This window comes from Sinocyclocheilus grahami, unplaced genomic scaffold, assembly GCF_001515645.1.
Source record: "Sinocyclocheilus grahami isolate Dianchi unplaced genomic scaffold, SAMN03320097.WGS_v1.1 scaffold1587.1, whole genome shotgun sequence".
NCBI lineage: Eukaryota > Metazoa > Chordata > Actinopteri > Cypriniformes > Cyprinidae > Sinocyclocheilus > Sinocyclocheilus grahami.
In genome coordinates, this window is record NW_015506766.1 from 121,993 (window position 1) to 131,509 (window position 9,517).

The window sequence follows — 9,517 nt, forward strand, 5'->3', positions numbered from 1 at the left end:
TAATACTTATTTTAGTTAAGTGCTTAAATTGTAAATATGCATTTATTAAATAATTTTATCTAGTGCATTTGTATTTTTTTGTTTTTGTAGGCTATACAATAAAAGCGTACCAACCAGAAATAATCACTGAGGGTGCTTCTGACATTAGTGAGGGTGCTCTAGTGTTAATGCATATTTTCACATATTTTGTCCCATCTATTGCTATGGTTATCACTATGTCAATCACTACTACTTCGAGAGCGAATCCCGCATAAATATGTGGATGCCATTCCCGAAACTTTGCAACGTGTGTGTGGCCGAAAAACAAAGTTCTACATTTTAAATGGATTATTGCCTAGAAAGCTTGCAAAGAGCGCTCCTTTTTAACCACTAAAAACTGTCACTCTTAGTTGATCTCACAAAGTTCTGTTATGACCAATGAATCTCACACTGTGCAATTAATATATTATTAACATCGTCGTGTACACACTCTGTATGTTATAATGAAAGGATTCGATTGTGATCAGCACAGTTGATATGATCGGGGCGGCCCCGATTTGTGTGCGAGCAGATCGGGAGGTGCAAGATTCGATCGGTGAACGCCTCACATTACCAGATAATCCACGCCGAACATCTGGAGCGATCGAGGGGCTCGACAAGATTTTTGCTCCGATTCTTGGGAGGGGGAACTCGGGGCTAAATCGGGCTAAAAATCCTGTAGTGTGAGCCAGGCTTTAGCTGTTTAGTTTTACAGAAACTCTGAAAGCGCGCTGCAGGAATCTCTAATGAATGCTAGCCAGCCATATAAATGCAAGGCAGTAAGCTCATTGGCTGCATATGCAGCATGAACCAATCAGCTTGTGCCAAGTCGTTTAGCTCTCTGAATATCATCAGTTACGTTAACAACCTATCAGCCTGCGCCATCTAGAGTTTCATGACTAAACTATATATTTTAAAAGAAAACAGTGTCAGAATCAGCCCATTTGTTTTTGAAATAGCGTAATCATCCATGAAATCATGATTGGTACATTCCTGTTTTTCAGTGTTGTTTTGTCTCTTTTTACCTGTAATTTGTCAATTATTTCACTCGGTGGATTGTCAGATATGCTGTGTGTGGGTCTGTTGATGGCAGACAGTGATTCTCCACATGGTTTACTCTCATCTCGAGGCTGAAAAATTGGTTTAATTAGTTTTCTGGTTTAAGTTCTGGTTGAACAGGTTTAAGTTCTGAAGAAAACTTCTCCCTCCGGAGTCTTTCAGAACTTCTGACCAAGACAGTTAACTGGAGAAACAAGAAACATGAAGTAGTATTATTAACTAACCATGAATAATGATGATGCAGATGAGATATTGAAACATGGATTTAAAAGTGTCATGCACTGTATTGATTCTACACTTATAGTATCAGACAGCATTGAGACATGATTTACATCAGTTTTTTGTTTTTGTTCAAAGCAATTATATCAGATTTGCTTAAAACAACTTTCTGACGATTCATGTCTCTATTCACAGCTTCAAAATCCAAATAAGATTTGAGCTTAGGTCCACTTGGAAGTACTTCAGATCTTTTCTTTTTCTTGTCCTGCAGCCGTGAGTTGGTGAAGGACGATGGCGTCTGTTAAAAAGCTGCTCGTGGACTCACTGAAGGAGCTGGTAGAAGCTGAACTGAAGGAGTTTCAGTGGCACTTAGTGAATTTACATAATGAGCATTTATCAAGGTCTGAAATGGAAAAGGCGGATAGACTCGACACAGTAGATATTATGGTGGCACGTTTTGGACCAGAAAAAGCTGTAAAGGTCATAGTGGATATCCTGAGAAAGATGAACCAGAATGATCTGGCTGAACAGTTGGAGAATGAACAAAAGCAAGGTAACATTTAATTCACTGTGACGTGATTAAATATTTACAAGTGAAACCTCTTTTCCTCTTTGCTCTACTGATGTGTTTGTGAGATAAATGTTTCCCAGTGAGTAATTCTCTCTTTCTCTCTCTCACAGATCAGGCTGAGGGCAATATGAAGACATCTGTCCCTGTTGGAGGTAATTCACAACATATCTGGAGTAAATATCAATCACTGTCTGTAAATGGAAACAAGAAAACGAAGAGTTTGGTTCCAAAAAACGATAAAAGCCTTTTTTTTTTTTTTTTTTTGAGTTTCCGCCCAAATCACTATTGTGTCTGGTCACACTCTAAAAAATGCTGGGTTAAATACAACCCAGTGCTGTGTAAAATAGGGACAAACCCAGCAATTGGGTTGTTTTGACCCAGCGGTTGGGTTAAATGTTTAACCCAACCTCCTGGATAGTAACCCAACCGCTGGGTCAAAACAACCCAATTGCTGGGTTTGTCCCTATTTTACCCAGCACTGGGTTGCATTTAACCCAGCATTTTTTAGAGTGCAGCATTGAAAAGTCCATTTTTAATTTTACGCAAAATGAGATATCCGCCGTATTCTGTCATGTTTTCTCCCTATCTTTCCAAACTGTGACAAACGCCAGTCTCCCTTCTCTGCAAAATGCGATATATCCGCTCAACCGAATCGCCTTGGACTATGAACGCGATATTGCGTAGCTTGTCAGTGATCTATGGCTCTGTATAGTAAATGCCGCTCCATCTGAAAGCACATGATGGAGATTTACTATTAATCACAGAACCGGCTTTACTGACGAGATGCGCATGATAAACGCATGCGATTTATCGTGCAGCCCTAGTATTTTCAACAGTTTCAATATGAAAAATAACTTTTATATTGATTCAGTGGATTTATAGCATTTTGGAACCAAACTCTTAAAATATTACGCAAGCAGCAATTACAGGACCAGCCATGCTTCGATTTTTTTTTGTCTTGTTTCCAGCCCAGATATCTAAAAATGGTAACACTTTACATTAAGGTTCCCTTTATAAAGGGTTTATAAAGGCGTTCATAAATGACTAATAACTCATTTACAAATGCATTATAAATTATTGATAAGCAGTTATAAATGCATGAATAAAAGGGTGATTTTGATGCAATACCTGCCAAATATTGAGCCATTTTTTAACTCATTTATAAATGCTTAATAAATATTTATTAATACTTATTTCACTCAAAACCAGCTTCTTGATTTATTGCATGATGCAGTAAAAATTTACTATTATAGCAAGACTGAAGGGTGTTGTATTTATGGTTTTCTCATTTATAGCTCATGACTTGTGTCACTTTTCTTACGATGTTTCTTACCAGAATCTACTCTATACCTTACACATGATTCTCCGCAAAAGTTCATAAAAGCACAACCATGACTTGATGAGATATTAATATTGAACATTTTAATTCCAATATTACATGTGAACCTTAATGTAATTAGACATTTATTAATGAGTTATAAACGTTAATAACATCTAAAAATTAACCTTAATGTAAAGTGATCGCCTGTGAACCATTTATTAATGAGTTTTAAACGTTAGTAACCTGTGAAAGCGAACCTTAATGTAAAGTGAACGCCTGTGAACCATTTATTAATGAGTTATAAAGTGAACTTTAATGTAAAGTAGACCTACTAATAATGTATTTATTGATTGATTATTATTGCACACACAGAAAAAGTTAGTATTTTCTGGTGAACTAAATTTAATTGTTGCACTACATCAGCAAACAACTTTCAACTTGAAACAAAAAGATTAATCTTTTCTTTTACAGCATTCAACACCACTCTTGATGTGAAAGCTGAGATGAGAGCAAATGTAATTACTCCTGTAATCACTGGAAACAACTTTGCAGAAAAAGTGACCATCAACTGCATGATACAGCTTGGTACTATCACTATAACTGTTCGTACTGAGACACACCGCTTATTAGCAGTTAGTTAATAGCTTATTAATGCCCAGTGGTTGTGAACCTTACTCCTAATTTAGTTTATTTTATGGCAATATTGTTCAATGACATGCTTTAGCTACATGGCAGTCTTTTCTTTTTTTCCTTTCTCTTCACAGAGCCACTAAAATCCCAAGACACGGAAAAACACACAGAAAAACAAGGTGCAGCCATCATGTTCTCTTAAGGCTAGTTCACACTGCCCTGAGAGATGCTGACCAACACCAATAGACACATTTGTGTGGTTTTGTTGGATCAGTGTCCAAACCTATCTTGAGTAACGAAAAGGCCATTTGGCATTCCTGAAGACACAGGTGTTGATAGTGATCAAGGCCTGTAGGCTAACGTGTATACATTGGGGGTCTGCTAATTGTCACCTTTTGCACAGTGCGTGAAGCTGTAATCTGCTGATTGGTCAGTTTGAATGTCTCACATTTGGGTTTTAGTCACATGGTCAAGGAAGGGATAAAAGAAGATTGTAACTGTTGCTCTGTCTCTTTCCTTTGCTGCCTCTTTTCTTTGCTGGCGCTCCCTTCTTGGGGCTCTGCCCTCTTTCTCTCTCTTTCTCTCCCAGGTAATATTTTTCATACATGCTGGGTACAATTAACTGTTTATATTTTACCATCCTTCATCTATTTTGTAACCAATTCAAGTGTAACCATAACAAAATTCTGTTATTAAACCATTTCAATTATAATTGATGTGCTAACTATTTTTGATTTAACATTAATATTGAAGTGCTACCTATTGCAATACAATATAGTCACACAATAGCAACGCTCTCCCACATATGTAGCTATTCTAACTGCGCTTATTTCCGTCGTTGGTATAAGTGGCAGTGGGTGGTAATAGACTAGAAATGTACAGTTTCATACCATCATGCTGATAACGTTTCTTTAGTCATTCACTCTCACTCTACCTGACAGCCAAGAATATACTCATATTGTGGTACAAGATATTGGTCATACTGCAGAACAAACAAAGAACAGAACAAAATTGAAAAAAAAAATTGTTGCTTCAATATATTTATCAACACTTGAATGTGGATAAGTTTCATAGAAAAATTAAGAAAGAAAAAATGTCAAAGACTACATCCAGATCAGATTCAGGACAATTATAAAAACACAGATCGAGTAGATCACGTCCATCACCCCATCTTGCACAGTTCTTTAACTCTTTGTGGGTTCAACACTTAATTCATTAAGGTTGAGCAGTTTTGATTTAAATGCTGTTTGAGCATATAAACGTGTCAAGCAATGCTTATATCAGATTTTTTTTCCTGCTTCTTCTTCACCTGTGCTCTGAGGTTCCATACTCTTTCGGAAGATGCATAATAGCACCTACAGTATAACAGTGAAAACATGGATTGCTGGAAAATGTAGTCAATCGCAGGAGTTAAAAACTGATCTCTACTCTTTTTTTTCACTCTTTCTCAAATGCTCAGCTGCAGAGGACCATAAAGGTGCTGTTCATGATTACACAAAGATCAGCCTCAGACTGAAGAACAAATTAAAACAGGACTACCAACGGATATTGATTGGTAATTCACAGAAGGGTCATCGGCAGCACCTGAATGAAATATACACTGATCTATATGTGATGGAGAACGAGACTGGAGGAATAGAGAGTGAGCACGAGGTGAGACAGATTGAAGCGAGTCACAACCGATTTACCATTGACACACCAATCAAATGCAACGACATATTCAAAGTCCAGAGTGATACGGGTCAACAAAACAGAAAAGTGTTGACGATGGGAATTGCAGGAGTGGGAAAGACTGTCTCCGTCAATAAATTCATCCTTGACTGGGCTGACGAAAAAGAAAATCAGGATATCGTCTTAATTTATCCACTCCCATTCCGTAGACTGAATTTGATTCAAGAAGAGTTCAGTCTCATAGGACTGCTTAACAAATACTTCTTTAGTGGTCGTGAAGAACTGCCCACTCTTCCTGAAGGGGATGGTAAAGTCATGTTCATCTTTGATGGGCTGGATGAATGTCGCTTTCATTTAAACTTTAAAGAGGATGACAGCTGTACAGATGTTAATGAAAAAACAACATTGAGTAAGATGATTACAAGCTTGATCAAGAGAAATCTGGTTCCCTCTGCTCTCATCTGGATCACATCCAGACCAGCAGCTGCCAGTCTGATATCCCGAAACTACATTGATCAGGTGACAGAAGTGCGAGGATTCAACGATGAGCAGAAAGAGCAATACTTCAACAAAAACAGCAGTGCTGAGATTGCTGGAAACATCATCCGTCACATCAGGAAATTCAGGAGTCTGTACATCATGTGCCACATCCCCATCTTCTGCTGGATCTCTCTTACTGTTCTTCGGCCTCTGCTGGCTCAAGAGAGCAATGACAAAACTCCCACAACTCTCACAGGGATGTACACCAACTTTGTACTTTCTCAGATGCAGCAGATGAGAAATAAATACAGTGATGATTCTGAATCGAAGGCCTATGCCAGGTCTTTTGATGAGATTATTTTGAAGCTTGGGAAACTGGCCTTTCATAAGCTGATGGAAGGAAAGCTGATTTTCTACAAAGAAGATCTTGAGGAATGTGGACTAGATGTCAGTGAAGGGTCAGTGTTCTCTGGGTTATGCACTGAGATCTTTCAGGAAGAAAAAGCTGTTTCAGAAAGAAGTATTTACAGCTTCGTACATCTCAGTGTCCAGGAATTCCTTGCTGCTCTCTACTCGACTTTGATTGACAAAAAGGAGAAAGAAAAACTTTTTTTTCAATCCTGCACAGAAAAACTGACATGGAAACTCTCTAAAAAGCCACTGTTTCAGATTCATAAGGCTGCAGTCAAGAAGGCTTTAAAAAGTGAGAATGGACACCTAGACCTTTTCCTTCGGTTCCTGCTGGGTCTCTCACTGGAGTCCAATCAGAGTGACATAAAGGAACTACTGCCAGGACTAGAGCTCAAATCAGAGAACATGAAATACTCTGCTGACTATATCAAAAAGAAAATAGAGAGGGAGAAATCAGTGGAAAGAACCCTCAATCTCTTCTACTGTCTGACTGAAATGAAAGTTGACTTGGTTGAGGAAATCCAGAAGAATCTGAGCTTAGGAAAACTTTCAGCACAGAATCTCTCCTCTGTTCAGTGGTCTGGTCTGGCGTTTGTGCTCCTGATGTCAGAAGAGACTCAAGAGAAATTTGAACTGCAGAAATACAGAAGATTTGATGAAGCAGTGATGAGACTGCTGCCAGTGATCAAAAACACCAGAAAAGCACTGTAAGAGGCTTCTTTACACTCATTTATATAAACGTCTTTTAGTTGGGTCACAGGTGACTTACTGGCTAAGACTGTTCGTAAAATTGTTCAAATGTAGTTGTATGTTTGTGTGTGATTAATTTAAATGCCAATGTATCTCCACCATCAGGCAAGTTGAACCTGAGTTTTGATTATTCTTAATTGTATCTAAGCCTGTCATGATAACTACATTTTGTTCAAAGATATACTGCCTCAGAAATAATTGCAATTTATCATTTTAAGACCATTTTATGTTGCTGCCTATATAATGATAATATCTGAGCAGTATTAGCACTGGGACTTGCTTCTGCGTGTGCTAGACAGGCTGGTATATATGCATTTACACTGTATCACCAGTGCTAACGCCAGTCACGTGAAATCCCCTTGAAATAATAATACAACTAAGTTGTGTGTGTGTGTGTGTGTGTATATACTGGAATTCACTACATTATGGGGACCAAATGTCCCCACAAGTATAGTAATACCAGTAAATGTTGACCTTGTGGGTACATTTTGTAGGTCCCCATGAGGAAACAAGCTTATAAATAATACAGAATTAAGTGTTTTGAAAATCTAAAAATGCAGAAAGTTTCCTGTGAGGGGTAGGTTTAGGTGTAGGGTTAGGGTAAGGGGATAGAAAATACAGACTGTATATACTGTGGGATAAGTCAATATAGTAATTATCACAACAGGCTTAATTTTATCGTAAATTAAAGAAACTGCAATTGTTTTAGCTTTCCGTACAATCAAAGTTTATTCCAGGTTATCTATGTTCCATATTATAAAACCTTACCTAATAAGCATTAATATCACTGTTTGTTTTGTTTCCTACACAGGCTACATAACTGTAATCTCACTACTCATTGTTGTAAGAGTTTGTCTTCAGTTCTAAAATCCTCAATCTCTGTCCTGAGAGAGCTGGACCTGAGTAACAATGACCTGAAGGATTCAGGAGTGAAGCTTCTTTCTGACGGACTGAAGAGTCCAAACTGTCAGCTGGAGATTCTGAGGTTTGAGTTAATTATTACAAATCAAACTGCTATGATTTAATCTGTATGCAATGTGTTTATATTGTTCAGATTTTCAATTATATGTTTCAATTATATGATTGGCGATTGTTACTCGTCAGGTTTTTTTTTAATGAATTCTGACAATATATGGTTGGCAAAACAAGATATGGCTTTGTTTGATTATCATAATTTGACGTTTTTGAGGTTGTGATGTAATTATATAAATGCACATTCTGACATGCTCCATGTGAAGGGTGGAACTGTATTGCAAAACAGGATATGGCTTTGTTTGATTATCATAATTTGACGTTTTTGAGGTTGTGATGTAATTATATAAATGCACATTCTGACATGCTCCATGTGAAGGGTGGAACTGTATTAATTTACACACAAGCAGGTCATTATTCTGTGTTTTTGGTGTTTCAGAACAGCTTGATTCAGGGCAACTTCAGCTCCTGGAGGGCCACTGTCTTGTAGAGTTTAGCTCCAACCAGCTCCAACTCATCTGCCTGAATGTTTCTAGTAATCCTGAAAACCTTGAATAGCTGGATCAGGTGTGTTTAATTAGGGTTGGAGCTGAACTCTGCAGGGCAGTGGCCTTCAAGGAGCAGCTGAGTTTGAACCCAATACGGCAAATGCTGCTCCACACAAACTCATAGAGAGTTTAGGCCGCTCATAACGTGGATTTGAATATGCAACATGTGCCAAATGTACCAAACGTTTTCCCAATTTTGTAATGAGAATTGTTTATAAATCTTCTTGACAACTGAGAAGCATTAAGGTGAAGATGTTTAAAGACATAACACTTTTAAAGAAATTATTTTTCATTTAATTGCAAAGTAAACCATTTGAATTGCTTGCAAATAATATTTTATTTTAATACACACATTTTTTAATATATACACATTAATTCTTTTTTTTTGTATGTCTAATATGCTGACAATGACTGTTAATGTTTCTTTTCTCGTCATATTCAATTAAAAATGACAAGAATTACATAAATTATATATTTAATCATATATAATTATATATTTTAAATTTAAAAAAATGTTAATTAGTCACTGGAAATTACTGGCGGTTATACTGACAGTTACAAATACATAATACCTAATGAATGGCTGAAATAGGTATAAATGTTGAAGTCATGTGGACTGTTGCTGTGCATGTCTTTAGATTGTCTGGCTGTATGGTGACAGAGGAAGGCTGTGGTTATGTGTCTTCAGCTCTAAGTTCAAACCCCTCACACCTGAGAGAGCTGGATCTGAGCTACAATCACCCCGGAGATTCAGGAGTCAAGCTGCTCTCTGAAAAACTGGAGGATCCAAACTGCTCACTGGACAAACTCAAGTATGTTGAGCCGGAGGGGTTTTGATTAAACAACTCCAAAGACATAGTACCATAT

At 37.4% G+C, this 9,517-nt stretch overlaps 1 protein-coding gene across 1 annotated transcript; it reads left to right on the top strand.

The window, feature by feature from the left end:
* The first annotated feature begins 1,587 nt into the window (after positions 1 to 1,587).
* Positions 1,588 to 7,091, top strand: LOC107571373 (protein NLRC3-like). Its single transcript, XM_016257693.1, has 2 exons — positions 1,588 to 1,849; positions 5,278 to 7,091. Exons 1-2 carry the CDS (start codon positions 1,588 to 1,590, stop codon positions 7,089 to 7,091), a joined length of 2,076 nt encoding a protein of 691 aa, XP_016113179.1.
* The last annotated feature ends 2,426 nt before the right edge of the window (positions 7,092 to 9,517 follow it).

Coding starts and splice junctions, on each gene's coding strand:
- LOC107571373 (XM_016257693.1), top strand. CDS start 1,588: ATGGCGTCTGTTAAAAAGCTGCTCGTGGACTCACTGAAGGAGCTGGTA. Junction 1,850..5,277: donor GGAGAATGAACAAAAGCAAG/GTAACATTTAAT, acceptor TCAAATGCTCAG/CTGCAGAGGACCATAAAGGT.